General features: G+C 36.1%; 2 protein-coding genes and 10 non-coding genes across 16 annotated transcripts in view; 11 read left to right on the plus strand and 1 right to left on the minus strand.

Annotated features, from left to right (window-relative positions):
* Positions 1-226: 226 nt before the first annotated feature.
* Positions 227-18,576, minus strand: LOC116304725 (neural cell adhesion molecule L1-like). 3 transcript variants are annotated; one of them, XM_031714503.2, is made up of 6 exons: positions 18,430-18,576; positions 7,565-7,635; positions 4,986-5,201; positions 2,525-2,815; positions 1,856-2,143; positions 227-786 (listed from the first exon to the last, which is right to left on the minus strand). In XM_031714503.2, exons 2-6 carry the CDS (start codon positions 7,632-7,634, stop codon positions 608-610), a joined length of 1,044 nt encoding a protein of 347 aa, XP_031570363.1. In that variant the 5' UTR covers position 7,635; positions 18,430-18,576; the 3' UTR covers positions 227-607. The 3 variants fall into 3 exon arrangements, with proteins under 3 accessions (XP_031570363.1, XP_088889927.1, XP_031570362.1); XM_089033801.1 differs by lacking the exon at positions 18,430-18,576 and adding an exon at positions 13,791-13,861; XM_031714502.2 differs by lacking the exon at positions 18,430-18,576 and adding an exon at positions 8,856-8,990.
* Positions 3,176-3,247, plus strand: Trnae-uuc (transfer RNA glutamic acid (anticodon UUC)). Its single transcript has one exon. It is a non-coding gene; the product is annotated as a tRNA-Glu (tRNA).
* On the plus strand, positions 3,333-3,404 carry Trnae-uuc (transfer RNA glutamic acid (anticodon UUC)). The gene has a single exon. It is a non-coding gene; the product is annotated as a tRNA-Glu (tRNA).
* Positions 3,492-3,563, plus strand: Trnae-uuc (transfer RNA glutamic acid (anticodon UUC)). The gene has a single exon. It is a non-coding gene; the product is annotated as a tRNA-Glu (tRNA).
* Positions 3,649-3,720, plus strand: Trnae-uuc (transfer RNA glutamic acid (anticodon UUC)). Its single transcript has one exon. It is a non-coding gene; the product is annotated as a tRNA-Glu (tRNA).
* Positions 3,806-3,877, plus strand: Trnae-uuc (transfer RNA glutamic acid (anticodon UUC)). The gene has a single exon. It is a non-coding gene; the product is annotated as a tRNA-Glu (tRNA).
* Positions 3,966-4,037, plus strand: Trnae-uuc (transfer RNA glutamic acid (anticodon UUC)). The gene has a single exon. It is a non-coding gene; the product is annotated as a tRNA-Glu (tRNA).
* Positions 4,123-4,194, plus strand: Trnae-uuc (transfer RNA glutamic acid (anticodon UUC)). Its single transcript has one exon. It is a non-coding gene; the product is annotated as a tRNA-Glu (tRNA).
* Positions 4,281-4,352, plus strand: Trnae-uuc (transfer RNA glutamic acid (anticodon UUC)). Its single transcript has one exon. It is a non-coding gene; the product is annotated as a tRNA-Glu (tRNA).
* Trnae-uuc (transfer RNA glutamic acid (anticodon UUC)) lies at positions 4,438-4,509 on the plus strand. Its single transcript has one exon. It is a non-coding gene; the product is annotated as a tRNA-Glu (tRNA).
* On the plus strand, positions 4,597-4,668 carry Trnae-uuc (transfer RNA glutamic acid (anticodon UUC)). The gene has a single exon. It is a non-coding gene; the product is annotated as a tRNA-Glu (tRNA).
* Positions 18,577-18,913: 337 nt separating the features above from the next.
* The window catches only part of LOC116304745 (uncharacterized), a 35,790-nt gene continuing 28,712 nt past the window's right edge, over positions 18,914-25,991 (plus strand). For 2 of the 3 annotated variants that reach the window (XM_031714529.2, XM_031714524.2), the window contains exon 1: positions 19,524-19,607. The gene's annotated coding sequence lies outside the window, so the exon portion shown is untranslated. Of the gene's footprint in view, positions 18,952-19,523; positions 19,608-25,991 lie in introns of those variants that run through there. The other variant, XM_031714526.2, reaches the window with a different exon arrangement.

The following is a 25,991-nucleotide window of genomic DNA, read 5'->3' on the forward strand; positions in this document are numbered from 1 at the left end:
GCAGTATAAGACGTAACTTGTGACCAATGAGCGCGCCGGGTAATATACAATTGTGTAAAAATACTAAAAAGGTTTGTTTGGAGAAACCACAGGTAACCCAACTGATTAACGGCCCACCACAAAAAAAGAAAAAGATTATACTGCAACTGTTTTCCCCCATAACGACAACGAAATTTATTTAATTTGTCCTTAAATTAGCTCAATAAAAGAAAAACAAAACGCAACATTTTGAATTAATACTAGATCTAATTCGTATCAGCGCAAGGATTAGCCATTATGGACCACGTGTCGTTCTCTTGAGAATAAGATTCTTCGTTTTTGAGTTTTATCCATATTCATGTGTCTTCTCATGCGAAACTGTTAAACAAAGAAATGATATTCTAGGGAATGACACGTGGACTGTAATGAGGAAACATTTCACCCCTGTTTTCCCATTCTAGACCACGTACCATTTCCTACAGTATTATTTCTTTCCTTAACGGTTGCACATAAGAAGACAACTGATGGATACGACCGATGAAAATAACATTTTTCTCAAGAGAGTGACCCGTGGTCTAACATTACCAACATTATGTTACAACATCTAATTCAACACTGATCGCCAGCATTAGTCTGTAGTGACTTTAGCACATTCCTTCATCGAAATAGCGCCCTGTTTCAGTGTTATCGTACCACGTGGGCATTTGAGACATCTTGTCTGGCCGGTTCGTGATTGGTATCGTCCATACGTACACTTCCAACACGGCTTCTTGCCTGTCTCTGAATAATGACCAGGAGAACACAAATCTAGGGAAAATACAAACAACACGCTTAGGGTATGAAACACTCTGTGGTATATGCTATATATTTGATAATCTCTATCTTAAAGAATCAAACCAAATTTATTTATTTATTAGCTTTTCCCATGAGGGCAGGGACGCCACAACATATTTTTGCCAATTACAGTTGCCTGTAGAGTTTAGCACGGGCACCGAAAATGGTCGTCATCAGCGTCTTCTTTTCCGTCCGCCTTATACAGGGTTATATAGTGAAGACAGACGGGGCCTACGGTTTTAAGTCCTTGTCCGAGAAGACTTGAAGGTCTAAAAATTTGCACGCGTTATTACAAAGGCAGCGCCTTCTCCTCAGTTATTTTAAGACCCCGAGTGCATGTTGGTCCGGCCCAGGCTTGAACCACGACAGACCGACGACGATTGACACAAGTGAATTTAATAAATAACGGAAAGAGAGAGGTATTTTTTGTTCAAATTTTATTTTACAGTCTGCGTGCGCGTGTTATATTCAACTGTAGGTGGTCACAATTTACGTCTTACGCTGTTTTAGCATATACCAACTTGTGTACTTCCTAAGAACGCTTGCGTTCATTGGTTAATTGGAGGTGAATATTGTACGATATTCACCTCTGAATCTCGGAATATTGAGTCGGCAACAAAATGGCATCTGCCGGCAATCGTTTTGCTACAATTTCTGATGAGGAAATTGAAAAAATGAAAGTAAATGCCATTCCTATCAATACTAAAAAGGCAACGAAGTATGGCCTAAAAGTTTTGCTAAAAGGTTTGCGTGAATTTATCACGCAGACAAAAAGTTTCTGTTTGTTTGTTTTTATTGAATAATTGTATATAAAAATAAGTTACTCTGTAAACAAGTTGGTATATTCTAAAACAATTATTCGCCTCAGGCTCAGTGAATATGGAGAATATTTACCTCGCCGCTCAAAGACTCGCGTCTCGGTAAATATTCCCCGATATTAACTTCGCCTACGGCGAATAATTGCTAAATATTCAATGAGCGCGCCGGATTTATTTTATTCACTCGTGTTAAAACACTAATATGTAATATTCTTTATCCTTACCTCCAGAGGGAGTCAATACACGAATGACGGCTGGTTTACCAAACCCTCCAAATGATAGAGCCTGCACTTTAATCTCATACTCCATCCCCGGCATGAGATTGCTTAGTATAGCGGTATTAGCGTAACCATGGAGACTGAAGCTGTTTTGTCCCAGCGTCAGCCCTGCTATACCGTAAGTTATAGTGTAGCTTAGGATTTGATCGTTCCTGAGTTTAGGTTCTTTCCATTTAAGAATTATAGCTGTAGGTCCTAATGGCTTTGCGGATAGATTTGACGGTTCTTGAGGTACTGGCAAAAGAAAGAAGACTTTGATTGGGGAGAAGTAGGTAATGCTAGTCAAGCTTTTGACAATAAAGATTTTTTTGAAATCAGTAGAATACGTTCCCTTGTAATTCTTGATTGCCGACTCATTTAATCTTTCACAACTTCAAGTCGCGTAAAAAATTAGCCAGCTCAACTAGAAACCGTAGACAGCTGTTTCGGCCTGTACTGGGCCTCGTCAGCACAGTGTATCTAGTGAGCTGGTAGAATCCCACGAAAAAGTAGTATGGCACTCTTCTTCAGTCGTTTCATCTAAGGCTCGTAATTTACCTATTACGCATGTTCTTATTTGATATCCGAGCCCATCCCACACGGCTTACTGCCTCATCTATCATATACACTGCTTACCCTCTAACGGTGTGTTCGCCATTAACGTTGCCTTCCCGCCATGACCAGCACCATTAACCGCCTGAATCTCGATTAAATAATTACTGCCAGGAAGAAGACCAGATAAAGTATAAGACAGGACACTAGGCTGCACAATGACTCGTGATTTGTTGGATGATCCTGTATGTTTTCTTTGATAGCCAATCACGTAGCGTAGAAGAGGTTTTGAATATCGACTTGGTGGATCCCAGGTCAGGTGCAAGGTGGTCCCGTTTATTTCTGTACCTATAAAACTACGAGGCTTGGACGGGACTGTAAAACAATGAATATAAAAAAATTACCGTGACTATCAAAGAAGGATAAAGGTAAATAGAATGCAAATCTAGGGAGGTGTTGCAGTACTGCTCTCGCAATTCATCTCTACGACAAGAGTTGGTAAGGTCCATACAGTTGTTCACGACTAGAAAATAATGTTGACTAATTGCGTTTTTTTTTTTTTGGTACTTGTCATTTCCCATATGGTCTAGCGCTTAGGATTCCTGGTTTTCACCCAGGCGGCTGGGTTCGACTCCCGGTATGGGAATTCCATTTTGCATCGAAAATATTAACTAGTAGTCGAAAAAAATCTGTCCATTTTTTTGACCAATTTCGTTTTACTAAGTTCGTGTCATTTCCCCTATGGTCTAGCGGTTAGGATTCCTGGTTTTCTCCCAGGCGGCCCGGGTTCGACTCCCGGTATGGGAATTCCATTTTGCAGCGAAAATATTAATTGTTAGTTGAAAAATGTCTCCAATTTTGACCAATTTCGTTTTACTAAATATTTGTCATTTCCCATATGGTCTAGCGGTTAGGATTCCTGGTTTTCTCCCAGGCGGCCCGGGTTCGACTCCCGGTATGGGAATTCCATTTTGCATCGAAAATACTAACTAGTAGTCGAAAAAGATCTGTCCATTTTTGACCAATTTGGTTATACCAAGTTCGTGTCATTTCCCATATGGTCTAGCGGTTAGGATTCCTGGTTTTCACCCAGGCGGCCCGGGTTCGACTCCCGGTATGGGAATTCCATTTTGCAGCGAAAATATTAATTGTTAGTTGAAAAATGTCTCCATTTTTGACCAATTTGGTTTTACTAAATATTTGTTATTTCCCATATGGTCTAGCGGTTAGGATTCCTGGTTTTCACCCAGGCGGCCCGGGTTCGACTCCCGGTATGGGAATTCCATTTTGCGGCGAAAATATTAATTGTTAGTTGAAAAATGTCTCCATTTTTGACCAATTTCGTTTTACTAAATATTTGTCATTTCCCATATGGTCTAGCGGTTAGGATTCCTGGTTTTCTCCCAGGCGGCCCGGGTTCGACTCCCGATATGGGAATTCCATTTTGCATCGAAAATACTAACTAGTAGTCGAAAAAAATTCTGTCCATTTTTGACCAATTTGGTTATACAAAGTTCGTATCATTTCCCATATGGTCTAGCGGTTAGGATTCCTGGTTTTCTCCCAGGCGGCCCGGGTTCGACTCCCGGTATGGGAATTCCATTTTGCATCGAAAATATTAATTGTTAGTTGAAAAATGTCTCCATTTTTGACCAATTTGGTTTTACTAAATATTTGTCATTTCCCATATGGTCTAGCGGTTAGGATTCCTGGTTTTCACCCAGGCGGCCCGGGTTCGACTCCCGGTATGGGAATTCCATTTTGCAGCGAAAATATTAATTGTTAGTTGAAAAAATGTCTCCATTTTTGACCAATTTCGTTTTATTAAATATTTGTCATTTCCCATATGGTCTAGCGGTTAGGATTCCTGGTTTTCTCCCAGGCGGCCCGGGTTCGACTCCCGGTATGGGAATTCCATTTTGCGGCGAAAATATTAATTGTTAGTTGAAAAATGTCTCCATTTTTGACCAATTTGGTTTTACTAAATATTTGTTATTTCCCATATGGTCTAGCGGTTAGGATTCCTGGTTTTCTCCCAGGCGGCCCGGGTTCGACTCCCGGTATGGGAATTCCATTTTGCATCGAAAATACTAACTAGTAGTCGAAAAAGATCTGTCCATTTTTGACCAATTTGGTTATACAAAGTTTGTATCATTTCCCATATGGTCTAGCGGTTAGGATTCCTGGTTTTCACCCAGGCGGCCCGGGTTCGACTCCCGGTATGGGAATTTCTTTTTGCATCGTAAAAATACTATCGTTTTACATGAGAAAGAATTCGAGTACCGAGAGCTAAGGGATTTTATTGTTCTGCTATCCACAGGCAGCCCAAGCTGTATTAAGGACGTCGGCACGTGATGATGCAAAGCCTCTATTGCATGTTAAAAATACTTAAAGGTTAATGAGGAAAATGCAACTAAATGGAGGTCAACTCAATGGCTATAAGAAAATATACTAGCATTTGACATGGTATCCTTGTAGGCAAAAGACTCGTAAAAATATAAACATTGGCCATTTGTCCATACAGAGTTAAATATGAATCGCTTACCAACATTTGGTACTCTTTTGTGTACACTGCACTTCACTTTCGATGCCCAGTCACATACTTTTAAGGAAGGATTGAAGAGTGTACTTGGTGGGCATGTTTTATACGCTGCCTGTCCGTTCTGATGGCAATGTATAAACCTGCGACAAGAACTGGGGTCTGGATACAAGCCGTCTTGAAGACCGGCGCAAGCCGAAGAGACTGGTAATGACTTTGATTCTGAAGAAAATAGATGATATTTAATTGGTTAATATTTGATTCAATCGGTATTTAAATTGCATGATTGAATAAGCTGTGTGTATCGAAATGATCGACCGTGCTCAGCTCAACCTCTATCTACCCAAATGGAGACCTTGTGGTTTATACCATAGGAAGCCCGTAAAGGAAAATCTTCCCTTTGAATGTAACTTCTATTTTATTATAATTTCTTCAGCTTTGCCACTAAAAACTACTAAAACAAATACAGCAATGAAGTATGAAAAAATAAGTTAACACAAGAACTGACACAATGGCAGGAAACCACTACAGTAAATGCCAATTACAGTAGACCCTCATATCAAGGGCACTAGGACACCGAACGTGGTTGTATTTCTATAGGTTTTTTTGTCTTTCGATTATTTGAATTAAATTAACGTTATATTTGTTTACTTATCTTGTTTCCGTGTTCCTTCGCTGTTATAATGCAGCCGTTTTCTTGCGGCCATGGAACTTAAGGTGAATTTGATTAACCATATTAACTCTAGGACGGTTGAATATTACTGACGTAAGGAGCATCGCGCGGTCGCGTTGTTATTGGTATAGTACAAACAGAGTCAAGTACGGAACGGCCGTTAAAGAAGCAACGCTCATGGGCTATACAAACCATTTGACCTTTGGAGGAAAACGGCTGCATAGAGGCTGCATTATAACAGCGAAGGAACACGGACACAAGATAAGTAAACAAGTATAACGTTAATTTAATTCAAATAATCGAAAGGAAAAATACCTATAGATCCAACCACGTTCGGTGTCCTAGTGCCCTTGGTCATATTACAGATAGAGAAAATCCAGTAGATAAAAAAATATAAGATCGTTAAGATTACAAGGAAATAAATAAACCAGAAAATATTGAAAGAATAAAAATACGAGTAGTGATGAGTATGTATTCCCAATGGCTGTTATTACAGTCGAGCCTTCGATGCGATATTCTTTTGTTTTAAGAATCATATCAAGTGGGGCTATCGGGTCGATACAATGCTTGTTGTCTCATTTGCATCAAATTTGCATGCATCCATAATATCTTCTATTCAAACTTGACTAGTTACCCAGTTTGAATGTGACGTACTTCACGGCCAAATATAATTAATACTTATTAAAAGGGAGTTCTTCTGTAATAGTCTTTTGCTCTTACACTATAGTTTCTTATACTGTCGACACTACGAACGGTTGAGGGGAGACTACTATTATACACGGTGCCAATGGGGATATTAATTAAGTGAAAATTGACAAAAAATAATAGTTAACTGTCAAATAACCTAAAATAAGTAGTTAACAGTTAAATGATATTTCATTATTTTGGTTAATGTTATGGTCAGCGCTCGTAAAATTATTACAGTTAACTGACATTCGGCCGAAAAATTAGTAGGTACCCAACATTGGCACCCTCTTATACCGATTGCATGAAATATAGGAAGTGGTGACAACAGAATTGATTATAATGAGAAGGGGATACATCACGATTATTTCATATCCTGTTAAACGGAAGTTATGTCTGAAATTCACGAAATCAAAATGGAAGGTCTTAAAAAAGTCCTTTACGTGCTGTTGATTAGTGTCAATATTACGGTGTCTAGTGCATTTAAACCATAATCTCTATTCTATTGAAGATAAGAAGCTCGTTAAAACCATCCACAGGATATTGAGTAATTACTATCGGATTTGGGCGCTAATTAGCCACTACTTTATGAGATTCGCATAGAGTTATTTTATGTCGAAATTAGGACACAGAAAGATCATAAAGGATGGATCTAATGACAAGCCCTGTGGCAATCCGAGACTATTAGCCGAAGATGAAAGGTTATTAAAAATAAATAAAAAGTTGAATTAGAATAAGAATGAGAACATAAATTAGAATGATAAAAAACTGAAGATTTTTTGTTTGTGTAATTGTTGGTCGGTGGGTTGGTGGGTTGGTGGGTTGGTGGGTGGGTGGGCTGATGGGTGGGTGGGCTGGTGGGTTGGTGGGCTGGTGGGTTGGTGGGCTGGTGGGTTGGTGGGCTGGTGGGTTGGTGGGTTGGTGGGTTGGTGGGTTGGTGGGTTGGTGGGTTGGTGGGTTGGTGGGTTGGTGGGTTGGTGGGTTGGTGGGTTGGTGGGTTGGTGGGTTGGTGGGTTGGTGGGTTGGTGGGTTGGTGGGTTGGTGAGTTGGTGGGGTGGGTCGGTGGGTTGGTGGGTTGGTGGGTTGGTGGGTTGGTGGGTAGGTGGGCTGGTGGGTCGGTGGGTCGGTGGGTTGGTGGGTTGGTGAGTTGGTGGGTTGGTGGGTTGGTGGGTTGGTGGGTTGGTGGGTTGGTGGGTTGGGGTATTTGAGGCTCTGCCACCATACTTACTGCCTGCCAGATAAATAGGAATCTGATTGAAGATAAAAGCGAATGATATGATACGCGTCAGCAACAGCATCCTAGAAAAACAAAAACAAAAACCAAAAAAAAAAAAAAAAACCAAAAAAAACCCAGTTAGTATATATATTCAGGCACTGCCTAAAAGCGAACAATCTCCAGGCACCCTGAAGGTCTGATTCAGGCTACAATTAAAGGTGAAAATACAATTGGGGGAAAAATCGACTTTAAGTAATTCTTTTATGGGAGTTCAAGATAATGCCCTCCATAATGAAAACCAGCGAAACGATTTATTCAAAAAGCAATACATCGTTTCCCTCGCGCGGGTCTATGATTTCTACCTTACTACTCTCCGACTTAGAAATTTTGCCACAAATATACAACCCACCACTAGCCACCCTAGGGGCTAGTTTTGTTCTTGGACAAAGTTTTCCATCGGCCCGACATTTTGTCGCTAAGCTGGTTAACTTAATCCAAAACGAAAGATATATCTTCTAACATTGTTGATTTAAAGAGTTAGACATCTCTTCTCAGTCTTCTGCTCTGCTGTAACCCTAACCGTTTTCATCTTTCACGCAAAGAGGTATTCAAATTAACCCTTTTCTTTTAAAATTAACCCTTTTCTTTTAAAATTGAAATAGGTATTTTCAGTAATATAATAGAGGTTGATAGATCTTACTTCCAATGTTTTCTTTTATGTTTGTGTGACTTATAAACATTTTGAAAGTATTTGTTTATCAATAGCTGTATCTTCCAAAGTGTATGCCAAAGTAAACGAAGCATTATTGACGGAATGTTTCGTACGTTACGTCGATAATTGCTCGAAAAGTCGCCAGCCTATATAGCATAAATCTTTTAAGAATATATAAATAATGGTCTTGAAAAACAGGAGAAAGAAAAGCGAGTCTATAAATTCTATATTCAATAATGACCTTAGACATAGTTAATTAACTAGTCAATTAACTATGCCTTAGAGGAGCTTGCATCATTCTAATGTGTAACCAAAGCTCCCAATTATAAACAAAGACATAACGTTACTAACGCTTCTGAATCTATACTGAGAGATTAGTAGTACACCAAAGTTAATTGCCGTAAAGACTAGCTTCAGTCCCCTTCGTAGTTAAGATTATCCGACGATTCGGTTGAATGCTAAGAATATATATGATACGAAGACTAAAGGATTGGTATCATCCGGACACAAGACGGTAATACAACTAGCCCACGTCTTCACAAGAAAACTAATTCCATATCTCTAGTTTCTTCCACATCTATAGTATCTTACCTTAGTGAACTGTGAACTCAATGTAGTCCTCGCTTATTTTTTAATTTCGATGAGAATAACTTAATATTCTGGTGGTTTGTGGTGGTATATTTATACTGATATGCTCTTAGCGTAATATAGATATAATGTTTTGACGTAACCACATTGAAACTTGGATCATGTTTCGTTGGATTTTTATAATAAGATAAAGGGGGGGGGGGGGGGGGGGGGGGGGGGGGGGGGGGAGGTAGAGCGAGTGCTGCGTTAATTCCTCCAAAATATCGAGCAAGCACTTCACCTACGAAAAAAAAACAAGCAACCTCTCCTTTCAGAAAAGAAATATCGAGCAAACACAAAATATATATTTATATATATCGTACAACATAAATTAATGCAACCCCCACCCCAACCCCCTCAATTATCCCGATGGCCCGTTCCTGGCATCATTTTGTAACTTCCAGTGCTGCACAAGCACGCGTGGTTCAAGACCGGATTTCCGCGCGAGGCAACGAGTATAAGAAAGCTTCCTCGAGGCACGTTTGGACTTCCCGGGTCCTAGTCGACCAGACAACTCACACTCCCCTTTTCCTAATCCATAGATGCTTTGCGGTCGTAATTCGAACCCAGGTTCACGCGCGTTTTCGAACATGGCAAATACCGTACTTCAACCGTCAGTCCAGGGCGCGAAGTACAGATAGGTATTATTGGCTGTGCGCTATCGATCCGATTTTCGAGAGAGATTTAAGTTGGAGAAGTGTGAGAACAGAGAAGTCAAGTAAGTATTTTCAGGTTAGTTACTCGGTGTTTGACTCGGTGTTGACTGTTCTAGATCATTCCAGAAAATTCTGACCCAATTTAGAACCGTTTCAGCTATAGATGAAAGACATGGCAAAAGCCGAAAGATTTTAAATCCCAGCGAAAGGAGATGATGCGCGCTCTTCGGCTTTACGATTTATATAAAAATATATCGTCTCAAAGGTCATCAGATTCACGCCCAAAAGACCTAATAACTCCCTACCAAAAGACTCTCTTGCTGAAAGAATTTTGGCAGCGAAAGTTCTAACTCCGCCAATTCCTGCTAGACAGCGAGCTGTGCTACCGTGCCCACGTACGTACCCACGCTAGTACGCACCTAAATTAGAGATCTGAAATATTCAGTTCCTTTCAGTGCAAGGGCTAGGGCACGGGTTGGGAGGGGAAGGGGGTGTTGGATGCTAGCCATTCCCTGATCAATGGCGTAGCCAGGGGGCCAAGAGAGCCAGGACCACCCTCACCCCACCCTCCCCCATCCTACCCCCTTTTTGGCAACAAAATGGCGCCTTTTTAAATTTTATACATATTATTATTATCATCATCATCATCATCATTATTATTATTATTATTATTATTAATTTAATTTAATTTAATTTTTTATTGGAAAAATAAAACGTAAAATGTAATGCAGGTTTTCTTGGATCGTAGTTTCGGGGTTGAAAAGAAGATGGTGGATTTTTAGATTTAGGTCCACCATCGGAAAAACCCTGGCTACGCTCTTAGTGATAGAGTATAAAGAATAAAAATAAAGTGTAAGGGAAGATCTGAAAAGGACTCTATGTGATGCCTTTCTATGTAGCCCCCATCCCCTCCCCCCTCGAATTGTTCTTGAGCCTTGATCCGCCACCTAAAATTACTATGTCAGAAAACTAGTTGTCAAAAAAAATATAAATGAATAAATAAATCATTGTTTTTAGGTTAGGTGTAAAAAAATAATTGGTCAGCGATAGTTGTCATTTTTTTTAGTACACGACGAGTGAATTGAAATAGAGCACCTCTTAAAGTGCCGGCCCGATACAAATCATTACTGGCAGAGATATATAATTTAACTATTGCTCTAACAGCTGTCTTATAGAAGTTATTGCAAGTCAGTTTTCAGAAGGAGTTATAAGGAACTAAAAATGAACATAAATAACTCCTCGTACGTCACAGCATTAGCATATGGCATGGAAAAACCTTTATAACTTCAAGAAGCCGCACTCAAACTATGAAATTTTTTCAGGTTAGTCAACATCTTACTACACGTAGAACCAATACTGTGAATATTGTCAGAAGGGTGATAGGCACTTAAATTTGTGCTAAATCTTTTCCGGTAAAGAGAAAGAGAGAGCAAAATATTAAGAGGATTTATTTTTCAATAATGAGCAATAATGGCGCTAAGCGCCAAAAACTAGACTTTCGTAAGAATTTTGACCTCAATTTTCGTTTTGGGTTAACACTCAAAACCTTTTTTAAACAGTTAGAAACTGATGTACTATGATAAAATGCTTGTTTGAAGTGGTATTTTCAATTGTACAAAGATGTTTTGTTGCATTTGTGTTGAAAGTTGTTTTGTCAGGCTTTTTTATAGAAAATATATGGGAAATACAAGCAAATGAAAGCCTAAACCTCATTATTGAATAAACGTTTTGCTTTGAGTTAACACTTTGATTCCTTCACTTCCAAACAAGTTAAACTTTCTGAATAACAACAGCCTTTCTTCAAGAAAATAGTTTTTGACGCTCACTGCTTGAATACGAAAAGGATTCTCTCTTAAACAACATGAATTTTGATTTTTTTTTTTTTTGTTTCATATTTTTTTTGTTAACTTTCATTCTTCTCTTGTTTTTTTTTCCTTCGCTGTTTCTTTTTGAATTTCAACGCATTTGTCTTCTGTCCTTCCCTCTTTCTTTCATTCACTTGATTATCCAGTTCAACTGGTTTCTATCACGTCATTAAATCAGATGTTGAACATCTGCCAAAAAGGTTATTCCATTCGTTCGTACTCTTAAAACAAATAAGAAACTTATCCCGACTATGGAAACTCGAACGAAAGTTTTTTTAATTGCCTCAAAACGCAAAAGAAACGATCTTTTCAGTACTCCTAAAGCTTTTCATGATCATGTCCAAAATGAACTTTGCTTCAATGTAGGAAAGCTCTCTCTTTCATTTGGTTATTGATCGAAGCATAAATAATGGACAAATAATATGAGAAACTTGTTCTAGGAGCGTGGGAATATTAATCTAGAGTCGGCATGCATCTAGCGGCTTGATTAAACGTCATTCAAGCCTCTCAGCGTCTTTTATTATGAGCAGATGCAGAGAACGGGACCGCGTTGTAAAATTTCTGTTTTTTTTTTTTTGTTTTTTTTTTGTTTTGATTTTTTTGTTTTTTTGTTTTTGTTTGTTTGTTTTTTTTGTTTGTTTTTGTTTTAATTATTTTCAATTTCAATTAATTCCAATTTTTCTATATTTCTGGAACTACACATTTCATTTTATATGTATCATATTTATATATCTGTGTGTGTGTGTGTGTGTGTATGTATGTATGTATATATATATATATATGTATATATATATATATATATATATATATTCTGCAAAAGTCAAGTATATCTATAAACAACTTTGTATATGTCCAGATGATTTATAGAATTTTTGCAAAGCGCTGTATGCATAATGACGTTGGCATAGACTTTCACCCTTTCGTGCATATACACTTACTTCAATAAAGTTAGTCACCAAAAACCTAGAAATCTGAGATCACCGAGCATCATGGCAAACTTTTCATATCAAAAAAGCATATATATACAAAGCTTTTTTAATACAAACTGCAGCTCGATGATGCTCAGAAGAGGTGAGACTGTAACCGGTAAAAGATGAGTCCATGAACAGTTATCAAGCCGTTGAACGTGTAAAATGAATCTACCCATAATCCTTGTCGGCCTCAGCTTTATAGCTTTTCAGGTGACTAACTTTATTGAAATAAGTGTATACAAGTATATCAGAAATAATGGGATATCATCGCTGATATATTTTTCGAGTTGCCTATCACTAAGGCTTTCTGGAAAAAAATATCTGAAAAGTATATCAGGGAGGATATTCCATAATTTTTGCTGGGAAGACCCCACATCGTTTTCTTTATTCATTTTGAATCAGTGTTAAGTTCTGCGTCCTGCTAACCTCATTCTATGAGTCATTGTTGGTTGATAAATGGTGTTGGGTTTACAAGATGTTGAATCCGATAGCTCCCTTGCTGTGAGATTGCAAATTGGAATTGGAGTTGGAGTTGGACTTATAATAAATAATAAATAATTATCCTTTTGTAGTATTATATTTTATTCTTTGAGCAATTCATATTATCAAGCCATCTGGACTGACGACAACAATCAGGTGAGCTATGTGAAAAACGAAAGTTACTCTAGCTCTTCAGCAATACACACTATGTTAATATTTTCTTATTCTTGTAATATTCTCGTTTTTTGTTTATTTGTTTGTTTTTGTTTGTTTGTTTGTTTTGGGTTTTTTTTTTTTTTTTTTTTTTTTTTTTTTTTTTTTTTTTTTTTTTTTTTTTTTTTGTTTTTTTGTTTTGTTTATTCATTATATATATATATACATATATATATCATTAATTTTCTTTGAAAATAATAAAATTACTATATATCCATGTAAATAGTGCGAAAGCACTAAGTTACGAACTAAAATAAAATAAAACAAACTAGTGTTTGACGATTAAAGTCTGGGTCTGACCTCAGACAAGGACTAAAAAGTTTCCGACTTTCTCGTCAAAATTCGATTCTCAAAAGACTACTGTCTATCGAAACTAGATTTAAGAGGAAGTTATAATGACATAATTTAGAAAGCAAGGAAGGAAGAGCATGCAAATTGTTTAGAAAGTAAATAACTCAAGTAAATAGCTTTTAAAAAAGCTGTCTAGAAGTGAAATTTGTTCGAAAGAAAAAAGACAGTTATATTAAAAGTCAAATTATCGAAATATATACGGCCAACATTAGGTAAAACTAGATCAAAGTTTGAACTTGTATCAAAGCGTGAAAAGATGAAAAAACTTACTGACGTTTCGGACACTCGTCCTTTTACTCCGACGAAGGACTAGCGTCCGAAACGTCAGTAAGTTTTTTCATCTTTTCACGGTGTATAATTTACCTTTTCATCATTACTGTTTCATTAGAAACACCGACGCAGCTCACACTAGTTTTTAGCTAGTTATCTCTTCTTGTGTAAAACTGTTTAGAGTAATGGTAAGAAAAGCAAAAACCCTTAATTGTCGAGCTTTGGCTTTCCGGCAGTACATCTTTGTACACCAAAAGAGAAAGAAAGAGACGTAGAGGGGTTATAACTTGTTATACAGCATGGTTGAATATTGCGAAAGTATAGATTGGCGTAGCTAGTGCTGGAAAGAAAAAATAGCGAAACTCAAATAACTGAAAGTTCAATAAAACAATACTTAACAAACACATGAATATTTACTAATATACATACATGCTAATTTTTGTACATTTTTCATCTTATTTATTTGTAGTTTTAATATGAAGGCAGGGTACTTGATATAAGTGATGCGGTTTTTTTAAAGTATTATTCGAATAAAATGTTATCATAGTAGAATACCTGTATTTACACTTTCTTTATTCACTCAACATATTATTATTATTATTATTATTATTATTTGTTTTTTATATTTTACAAATATGTTTCTATCGATAAATAAGTAATTTGTACGTATATTATTTTGTTATTTTATATTCATAATCTCTTTATCAACGTTATTATAAATTTTATTATTATTATTATTAATAGTTCATTGAATTCTATCACAAATTATATACAGTCGATCCCAAAAACGTTGTCCAAGGCAAAAGAGGTTTATAGGACAATAAATGTCACGTGTCTCATTAAATATTCAGTTTCAATTAGCATACTGGTGCAAAAGTAAATTGCAGTATTGAAAACTGAATCTGAAAGATGCCGCGGGCTTTCTCGGATGATTTAAGGTGGAGAATGGTATACCAACATTTGTTTTATGCAAAAACATACCAGGAGATAGCCGCTAATCTGTTTGTAAGTCCTAAAACGTTCAAACGGACGTCTACACTAGTGGAGACATTAATCCTTGGCCCGTCGGTCGACCTCTTCAAACAGGAACACTTTTTCCGCATGAAGAGTATATCGTCATCGAGTGTCTTCTAGAACATCCTGAAATGCAATTGAATGAAATAGCGTCGAAAATATTCAATACAACTGGCTCTGCTTTTAGTGCCCAAACATTATGCAGAACGGTCCACAGGCTTGGATTCAAGCGCAAGAAGGTATGGTACGTGCAGATTGGTTTGCTCATTACTCATTACTCAGTCTTGCAGAACGTTCTCTAAGTCTGGTAAGGCTTTCACTAGCTCAGAACGTAGCTCTGAAACGGTCTCTAACACTGGAAAATTGGGTAAGCTTCTTACAACGTAGCTAGACTTCTTCTTGGAGTCCAAAACCCGAACTTCTAAAGTCGAAAGAACTTGTTTTGAATTACCCGCCGTCGACATTTTCTGCCACGCATGTGATGCAGCACGTTCAGATTCCTATTTCCACACGCGCGTAAAACCGAATATTTAATGAGACACGTGACATTTATTGTCCTATAAACCTCTTTTCACTTGGACAACGTTTTTGGGATCGACTGTATATATATATGTATATATATATTATCATTATAATGGTATTGAGATTATGAACTTAAATCCTATAGTTTTTCATTTTATTTTTGTTTATCATTATCTTAAAATATTAAGCATTGGAACTTTAGTAGCTTTGGAGCGAGTGTATTTCTATCCTATTAAGACATGCATAGACTATTAAGGTTTTTTAAATAAAATTATTATTATTATTATCATTATTATTATTGCTACCTTGTCGAAACTAAGCTGAATAATAGTTCGAAACTACGAAAATAATATAAAAAAACAAAGTGGTTTTTAATATTATTCGAAATTTCCCCCTCAATACATAGCTTATGTTTGTTCAAGTGTGGTAGTTCATCATTGTCATCGTACGATAATGTCGATAATGTTGCTCCGTTTGCACGTGTGTGGGCTTTATATATCATGGTATGTTCAAAAACGTTTTCTCATGCACTAACTGATGACAATCACAATTTGAATGCATATTAATGATGGGGAAATACCGGGTTGAAAACGTATTTGCCAGTTCAAAATTCGGAAAAAAAAACACCTCGAACCCCTATTTAGCCACCACAGTAAAAAAACTTTCGTGGCTAGATTCGAGCTATAGCCACACGACACCGAGATTATAAGGGCTTTTAAAGGCTTTGAACGAAGACACCTTGAAATATGGTTCATGTTTTGAAGGAATTGATGGTTTTCACGTCGGCCATGTTGGAGGAACATAACAAAAGAATTGTCAATGAATACTTTTGTTATATCCTCCAACATGGCCGCCGTGTCTTTTGTTATTTAATTCTCTTGGGAATGGTTGAAAACGATCAATAGACTGACATTTTTGATACCACCTTGGTGGTATATACTAAAACAATTTTCATCTAGGGAAAATGATTAAAATTAAAACCAAAAATAGAAAAAATTCATTATAACAAAGTTCTTGCACTGAATTAGATGCATAGGATGAGATAATTTTAACGCTTTTTAAAATTAGTTGATTAAATTGCATGCTTACACGAATACTTATGTAAAACTTGATTTTTAAAATTCTTCAGCTCGTATTGAAGCAGAATTTTTTTTTATTAGAAATTAAGTTAAAGTTTTTGTTTCGTAATATTATTATTTGGTAACCTTAATGAGTATTGATGAGTTAAGTTGATACTGATCATATTTTCGTTCGTAATCGATTGACCGTGTTGATGAAATTGGGGGGTTGCAAGGGTTGGTTGGGAATTAGAATGGATTTGATATTTGGTCAGATTGCATTGCCTGGGGGATGGCAGATGATAATGATATGTCTGAAGTTGAGTTGGAGTTATTTTTAACATTGGAAAGCAGATGACAATCCATCCATCCATCTCAGAGTGGTAAGTTATGGCATTGTGCATAAGGGTAAACAGACGCTGTGATTCAATACAATGCCAACGGGACCCTCAAAAGAAAAGACAAGAAAAGACAAGACAAGACAAGACAAGACAAGACAAGACAAGACAAGACAAGACAAGACAAGACAAGACAAGACAAGACAAGACAAGACAAGACAAGACAAGACAAGACAAGACAAGACAAGACAAGAAAAAACTAGCTTAATTAAGGCACCATCGGATCTGAGATAGTGACGTAGGAATGACGTACTGTATAGAGAGGGTGCCAATAGGGTTAGTAATTAAAAGTGACAGTTGCCAAAAAATAGTAGTTCACTGACAAAATTAACCTAAATTTAATAGTTAACGGTTAAATGATATTTCATTATTTTGGATAATATTATGGCCAGCGCTCCTAAATTAATACAGCGAACAGATATTCGGCCGACAATTGATTAGCCCCACTGGCACCCTCTCATGCATCTCGAAGTCGGTGAAAATTTTGACCATCGAAACGAAATAAATACATGCCTTCCATTGCAATGAAAATATAAAACTCATTTATTATTGGGTCATTGTTATCAAGCACTTATTACCAACGCTTTTTAAATTTATTTGGTGGCCCGTGAAAATCTATAACTTCAAGAAGAAAAGCGACACCTCAGTTTTGAAAATTTTCTCGCTAATGGTTGGCTTATATTTTTTCTCAGATCACTGAGCTGACAAAATGGCAGACATGAAACTGTTTATCATTATATATTTCTTTTTCTTAAACGCAGAACGAGGTTATATTTTAGTTTTGGAGTTGCTTCTTCCTTTTGGCGTATCTGTCAATCATGAGATGTTCCATGAAACAGAAGTTCAATATAACCGACATAATTAGAAGATAGTACAGCTTTTTTTTACTTAGGTCGCATTTCCTTAAAAAGCTTTTAATTCTTTCCTGTAACAATCTAAAACGATATTTTTTTAATATGCGTTATTCATACAGCTTACTGAGTTATCTTTTGAGGCTGTGGCTTGTGCAAATCAGTATATACGACACTGAGAATATATATTTAGAAAAACTCCATATGTTTTCATTACATTGTTTTCATGTGTTTTTGTTTTTTCATGGTGTTTTCGCTTTCAAAAGGACCAGAAATAATAGACTACGCTAACTAACAAGAGTATATCGGATACGGAGAACAAAAGAAAAGCAATTATACATGAACTCTAAGAAAACATAATTTGATTTTCAATAGACAAAAGTTAATTTGGATACAATTCATACTCAAGCAAGCGAGGATAGTTAAAAAAAATAAATAAATAAAAACCAGGAATATAGAGTTATAAAAACGTTTTTACAGGAAAGATATTTTCTTTTAAAAAACAACATGCAATTATCTAAATTAGAAAACAACTTTTAGTCGAGAGAGAAAACTCGAAATAAACAATGCTGAACTTTTAAACTTACTACTTCATTTACTTTCTTTTGAATGAAATACAAAATAAGTCTTCAGTAAAGACAACATCGCTTAAATACCATTTTTCATGCATATGAATGATTTGTGCCAGTGTATATGAATAGTAGCCGTCGTCCAGTATATTTAGCCGTTAGCTCAGTGCAGGTCAAACCACATTAGACCAAGAATAGACAAGAAACGTCATTGTCATTGTCATCGCAAGCCCAGCTAGAGCAGTCATTAATTTATCTAAATCCTTGAAAGACAAGCTTCAAGAAAGAGAGTTCAAATTGTAATGGAGTTTCTCATTTACCTGTGACTTGTTCAAGCTGGACTTTGATTTCTTTTCAAGATCGTTATCGTACATAAGTTGAATTCTCTCGAAGGTGATAAGAAATCGAGACTGAATCTAACGAAGTCTAGTAAAGATCACGAGCAATGTTGAGATATCGGATATAGGTTGTTTGGCTTTCAACATCTTTTTTAATTTAGCGATATATCTAGCAGGGATTACGCACAAGGCAATATGTTTAACGATATTAATGCTTGATTGCTATTTCAGTTTTTCTGTCAGACAATCAGGGCGAATCTAGACTTTTTCAAACACGAGGAATATCACATGATTTTTATATGAAGCTGTTTTGAGCACCATGCATTTCAAACTGTTTTTATCAGTTAGTTACGTTATTTGGAAGCATTTATATATTTTTTAGTTTCTTTTTACTTCAGAAGTTATATTAAAAAGTAGTTTTATCTACGTTTTCATATACTTTTCAAGGAAGCACATCTCTACATGTGAGAAGGAAAGGAAAGCAAGGAAAGAAAACAATATCTGGTAAGACTTTATGTAGTTCTTTTTCCTTTCAATCATCCATCGATTCATCCATCCATCCATCCATCCATCCATCCATCCATCCATCCATCCATCCATCCATCCATCCATCCATCCATCCATCCATTTTCTTTTTCTCCTTTGCACTCGATATTTCCCTACATTCTCCGTCATAACGCGGCTATATCCTTTCTTCTCTTTCCGTGTATGTTATTTGTTTTCGCAAGTCACATTTTCGTCTTTTCCTGTTCATCGGTATTGTGTCTCCACTCAATTCTTTACGTGAGTGCTTCGCTATCGTTTTATCTTTTCCATATTCTCATTTCATTTTTTCCGTATCATGTCAATATTTGCTGTCTGGTACATATCTCTGTTTTCTTGTCATATATATTTAATTTTGGCTCGAATTTGACTTAAAATATATTTAAATATGTGTATCCAAGGCTCAACCATTTTCCATAAATGCGCCTCAGTGTATTGGCCTCCGTTGTTTTTAGCACATATTTTTCCCTTTAGCTCCCGAACAAAACAGAGTTATGACGTCAAATGATACATTAATTTTAAATCGGCGCTAAGCAGAAATAAAGCAAGCGGTTAAATCATTCGTTCCAGCGCCAGTTTAAGATACACCGAATCTTCCATTGCAAGCTCGATAAAAGGTAATTAATAATGGCAAACGAGCGTATCATTTAAACATGTACAATTTTTTTCTTTTTGATTTTTGATAAAAATTCGGTCCAAGTTTGAATGCAAAAGTTGCTGAGCTACGACAAGTTTCAAGAATTGCCATCAAGTATAACTAGTGAACGTTCTAGCATCAAGTTAGAATTTTTAAAAGCATGCTTTTCATACAGAGTTGCTTGACATTTTCAACTGAAGGTCATTTTGAAGGACAAAATCTCAATTATGTCTTCTTCCCCTGACTTAATTATTTATCTATTTATCTATTTGTTTGTATATTTCATTTACCTTTGCAACTTCGTGAGCATAGATATATCCTACATACACAAAATACAAACTTAGAATGGTAGAAATATTAAGTAATGAATGCGATGTCTTTTACACGTCCGAAGAAAACCTTGAACTATGAGAACTACTGGTTTTAAGTGACCATTCATATGACTTTAGCTCAAACTTGAACGTTAAATCTTGGCGAGATCGCGAAACTCCGGCCAAAATACTAGCGATTGGGTCTACGTCATGATATATGAGACTATAACTTTAGAGGAAGATTTTACATAAATGGGAAGAGCTGGAAAGTTAAAAATTGGCTTTGCAAAGTTACATAGTAATCATGTTCGTTAAGCAGTACATAGTGATCTTCAAGCATCGATGGATTCATCGAATGATAATATGCTAAACTTGTTTTCTTTGAAGCGCGACCAGACAAAAATAAAGTTTGAAGGTTATTTGACTGTCAATCAACCTGTTCAACTGCATTCATAAAACTGAGCCACATGCAATTTGGAACTGAAACCTTGAGCTTTTTCTTAGCGATTAAATTGAGTGTTTGAATTCTTCTGGTGAAAAAAAAAAGGGAAAGGAATTATCAAGTGAATGTAAGTACAAAAATATGTATTTTCTGTGATTCTGTGAAAACTACATTTGAAAGCAAATATTCAGTAGAACTTTGACTACTTTACTTCTATCTGGGACCAACCTACGATTATTATTTTATCATTTGTTCATAATCTTCTTCTTCTTCCGCTTCTTCTTCTTCTTCTTCTTCTTCTTCTTCTTCTTCTTCTTCTTTTTCTTCTTCTTCTTGTGGTTGTATTTCCGTGTTAGCCTCGCATTCAATACAATTTAAAGAAAGGAACGTAAACACTATTCTTTCAGTGTCTTTTTACCCAAGGAAAAAAAAAAAGCATTTAAAAAAATCAATTATAAAGTTTCCAAACATTCAATCAATTATTGCCTTCGGCAAATCAAATATAACGTATACTAACAATAACTCCTTTTAATAAAGAAACAAACCTATCTTGAAAATGTACTCGAATAAGCCAAAATAACTTGAATGAATTTGACGCCGAAAAGAAGCCGGACCTTATCAATTAGTAACTAAATCCTTAATAACAATCGAATCAGCGTTTCTCACAAAACACACTTAAAATTTATTTACAAGCGTATAGGAATTAAATAAACTAAGCCAAACCATATGAAATACGATACGAACACTGCATTATTATTATCCTTGAAAGGCTCATGTCAAGTTCATTTTTGTTCAAACTATATAATTTATGACAGTTTTTTCTGTAATTTATCACTGTTATTTGTTTATTTTTTTAATGATGTAATAAGATAGATCGCGCTATGTTGAGGGTGCCAATGGGGGTACCCAATTGTCAATTAACTACGAGTGCTAATCATAATATGAACCAAAATAATAACAACAAGGGTCATACTTGGAATCCTTAAACCCACAAAAATACTGTCAGTTCGGATTGGAAGCTTTTTTTGCTTTGATAATTATACAGTCAATTCAAAAAATGTTGTCGTCGACCAACTCAAGCCTACGCGACTGAACCGAAAGGAACTCTGGGTAGTAATCATTGAAGCCGAGCTGACTCCATAATTTTATCTGACTAGTTATGCCTGGTTTACAGCACGAACCTTCGTAGGCGAGCGGGAAGTGTTGAAGGAGACGTTTTTTTAATGCCTTCATAATTTCGGAATTGTGAACTGAATCATAACTACTTTGTTTTGCTTTCCCTAAACCCAAAGACATGCATTTGATGGATCGTTTCTCGCCATTATTATCTTATTACTAGAGGGAACAATTAATTCAGAACGAATGTTTTACCGCTTCAGTGATTTTTACCCATATTCCTTTCGGTCCAGTCGCCTAGGCTTGAGCCAGTCGACGACAACGTTTTTTGAATTGACTGTATATATATATATATTTTATTCCTACGATGATCTTTGCATTGGAGCACACTAAACCACAGGCATATATAAAAAAATTAGATCGTTAGCGCGAAAACAAATTGACATATACAATAATTGAACCTGTCTTGATTCGGAAACAAGGGATCGTAATTCATATGCTAATGACGACTTTTCTTCTTCTTGTTGTTGTGATGGCAGCGTTTGGAAAGGAATTTCATTAATTGACCTTGTGCCGGAGAACTGGAAAAAAAATCATGAATCAAAAAAATATAAATTTATTGACTTGATACTACCATTACTACCATTTTCAAACGAAAAATATGAAATGCACCGACTGATTAGTTTTATTGACGGCAGCGAAAATTCCAGCTTGCAGCTCTCAGCTACCGAGTTCGCATGCTTATGGAACAGCAGTAAATTCTCTCGCCTTTTAAGCTAAGAATAAAACATCAAGATAATGAATGTTTTTTTTTATTAGAAAGGGGTTGTTTAGCATTTATTTTTTCGTGTTAGTACCTCGACAAATCACTCTTACGACTGAAAGCCCTGCTAATCAAATATACATCCCTTTTTAAGTTTTTCAACCCTCAAGCAACAACCAAAGACTAATCCGAATAAGTTACAGGTTTCTGCTTTCAAAATTAATACCTACGAGAAAAGAGAAAACTACTTTAAAAATGTAACAATTGCGAAAAGGGCTTCAAGGAGTTCCCCAAGGAGCTCCTGTACTACATCTGTCTCCTGATGTTTTTAAGTGTCTTTATTTCGAGTGACTTGTTAGTTGTCAACTACTTAATCTGTAGAGAGACTTATAAGCTTCATTGTGTCATACATCCGTCGTTCTTGTCCATAATGGACACACTGGGCCAATTTTGATCAATTTTGAAACCGTTGTGCGTCTCATTTCAAATTTATTCAACAGAGTTTTTTAGTTTTAGGCAGTTCATTTTACTGATTTCTCCTTCGTATATATCCCTAGTATTTCTTAAGTATTTCATCATCATCATCGTCATCATCACCGATATTCACTTTTCCTTCGGCGAAAAATAGACCTTATTCGTGGTGTGACAATGTTTTCCCAATTCAGCGTGACAAATCTCCAGAGGATTCATTTTCTTTTGTTTTTACTCTTCGAAAAATGCATGAGTATCCCAAAGGATACATAGAGGATATTACATGGGCTCGCGGAGATACGAATTTTATCTTCGAGTGTTCAATTGATATCTCACGGGAGAGCGCAGCGAACGAGTGAGATATCTAAATTAAACACGAGAAGATAAAATTCGTATCTCCAAGCGTCCATGTAATGTTCTGTTTATTATGTAGATATCGATGAAACTTAAATAAAACGAAAGCTCAAAACTTCTTTATTAAAATAGTAAGCCGATTCAACAGCGATATCTTCACGTGTGAAAGATATCAAGTTTTCGACACTAGAGAAAACCTGGTATTTCATCGATATCTATATAATAAGAAAGGAATAACGATGATATCCCGACGAGTTTCAAAACAATAGCTCTTCATTCCCCCAGAGGTTTGTCACGTTCAATTGGGAAAACATCGTCACGCCACGAATAAGGTCTGTAAAAAACAAAAAAACAAAAAAAACAAAAAAAACAAAAAAATAAAAAAAAACAAAAAAAACAAAAAAACAAAAACACGAATAAGGTCTATTGTTTTAGTATTTTTAACAAAAGTGAATTTAATAAATAACTGAAATTAGTTGTTTTGTCTTTTCAATTTTCATTTATCTCTGCAAGCTGCACAGATCGACAAAGCGTGAGCGCGTGCGTGTTAGAATCACCGGTAGCATAAGACGTAAATTGTAACCAATGAGCCCACCGGATTTATTATATTCACTTGTGTAAAAAATACTAATATCCATATATCTATAGGTCAATATTCAGCGATCATTATCTATTTACACAACCAAAATGAAGCCAAGATATCCGAAGAAATCAGCCATTGATCATCTTCTAACCTCGCGGCACCTCTGAATCTGAAGAGCGGCAAAACAGAAGTTAAAAAAAAGCGAACAAAAAAATAATTTCGGTCAAGCTCAAAAGTTCCGCGCCAAAATACATTCGCATTTAGGCCTTATTAGTGTTGATGTAGACTTTGTAAGCAACTAAACTTCGCGAAACGAGTCAAGTTTATTTTATTTTTATTTTTTAATTTTGTTTTTTGAGCACGTTTACAAAACATTATAGAGTTTGAATGCAAGACTCGAAAATATATTTTGAAATAAAACTGGGATCATTTGCGCACTGTTTTCAGTTAAAAGGTGCCAGAAAAGGTATGCGATAGTGTGGTGGATCCTAAGATTAAGATATGTTTATTATAACCTAATTATATACTTAAATATTTACATTAATAATGAAAAGCGTCTTTCAAAAGATAGGTCTAAGTGATTTCTTGAAAACATCTACAGATCCTGCTTTGCGAAGATCTCTAGGTAGCTTGTTCCATAGTTAATGCTCCAGATTCAACCAGATTCGAACCATAGATATTATATAAAATTATTATACAGATTAGAAAATGATTTGTTTTGTGGTAAGGATTAACAGCTATTGATTTGCTTGATTGTCGTGTGATATCTTCATGGAAACAAACCTTAAAAACTTAACCAGTAATAATTTGCATTCTGGAGTCAAGCATGTGACATCATAGCTACCAAATTGGTTTACACGAATAAGGACAGCCAACTTTTATATGTCACCCAACATGCTAGTCCTTCATTGGGTGACTTTTGCTTATAGGAACGAACTGATACGTCACGAATTAGAAGACTTCTTCCAACCATGTTTGTGCTGACTGCCTGAATGAGAGAGAATATAACGAATTCGGATGTTATACAAAGTAAGTCTAAATACACTAAAGAGAAGCGTTTTGCAATGATATTATACGACGTAATATAAGGCTGCGTTCATAATGTATGGCAGAATAGGGGGAGGGGGGGGGGGGGGGGGGGCAGGTGAAAACACCCCCCTTAAAGTCATGCAAAAAAATACGATCCCACTAAGCAAGGCTTGTAGTTTCTTCCAAAAATTGTGCATCCCCCCATTTTTCTGATAAAAATTTTACCATCCCCCTCTTTTTCCTACCAAATTGTTTTCCCGATCCCCCCTTAATATCACCTGCCCGTTCTGCCATACATTATGAACGCAGCCTAAGTGCACCAGGGAAGTAATTGCAGAAAATTGAATGCGTCTCAGATATTTAGTTCTTTACTTTATAATTTAGTTTCAGAATTAAATCTAAGAGAGAAGGTAATAAAGGATTTATTCCGCAATATTGAATGCAAATGCCTTAAATATATCATCAGTATATTGCCACCTGTGGCTTATTTTGAATGACTTTTTCTTGTCTTGTCTCGTTTTCTTTTTTCTTGTTTTTTTCTTTTTTTCTTGAATTCTCTTGTCTTGAGTTTCTCTTCTCTTCTCTTCTCTTCACCTGTGGCTTATTTTGAATGATTTTGTCTTGTCTTGTCTTGTCTCGTTTTCTTTTTTCTTGTTTTTTTCTTTTTTTCTTGATTTCTCTTGTCTTGAGTTTCTCTTCTCTTCTCTTCTCTTCACCTGTGGCTATTTTTGAATGATTTTTTCTTGTCTTGTCTCGTTTTCTTTTTTCTTGCTTTTTCTTGTTTTCTCTTGTGGTCTTGAATTTTTCTTGTTTTCTCTCGCTTTTCTCTTCTCTTCTCTTCTCTTCTCTTCTCTTCTCTTCTCTTCTCTTCTCTTCTCTTCTCTTCTCTTCTCTTCTCTTCTCTCCCCTCCTCTCCTCTCTTCTCCTCTCCTCTCCTTTCCTCATGATATCCTTCCAGCTACGCAAATAACCAATTCATAAGCCAATACTGAACGGTTCCATACAAAGCTTTTTCTAAGAGTCAAATCACAGCTATACGCCGTCTTTTTGTACTAAAAGGAAATGAAAATCTGAAGTCAAATACCAAAATAATTCTTAGTTGTTGGTTTTGTGGACATTTATTCGTAAGAAATACGCATTTAAGTTGTTTTTATTTTCATTTTTACAATCTTAGCCCAAGTCCAAATAGGAGACACGGAAGAGAATCTGTTCCTTTCAAAACGGAACTCAAACTGAGAGAGAATAATAGAACAATATTTCATTCAGAAAAAGCTATTTTCATTTTCGTGAGCTAG

This window comes from Actinia tenebrosa, unplaced genomic scaffold, assembly GCF_029948245.1.
Source record: "Actinia tenebrosa isolate PJP-AT-01 unplaced genomic scaffold, QUT_ActTen_1.0 PGA_scaffold2__45_contigs__length_23673736, whole genome shotgun sequence".
Lineage (NCBI taxonomy): Eukaryota > Metazoa > Cnidaria > Anthozoa > Actiniaria > Actiniidae > Actinia > Actinia tenebrosa.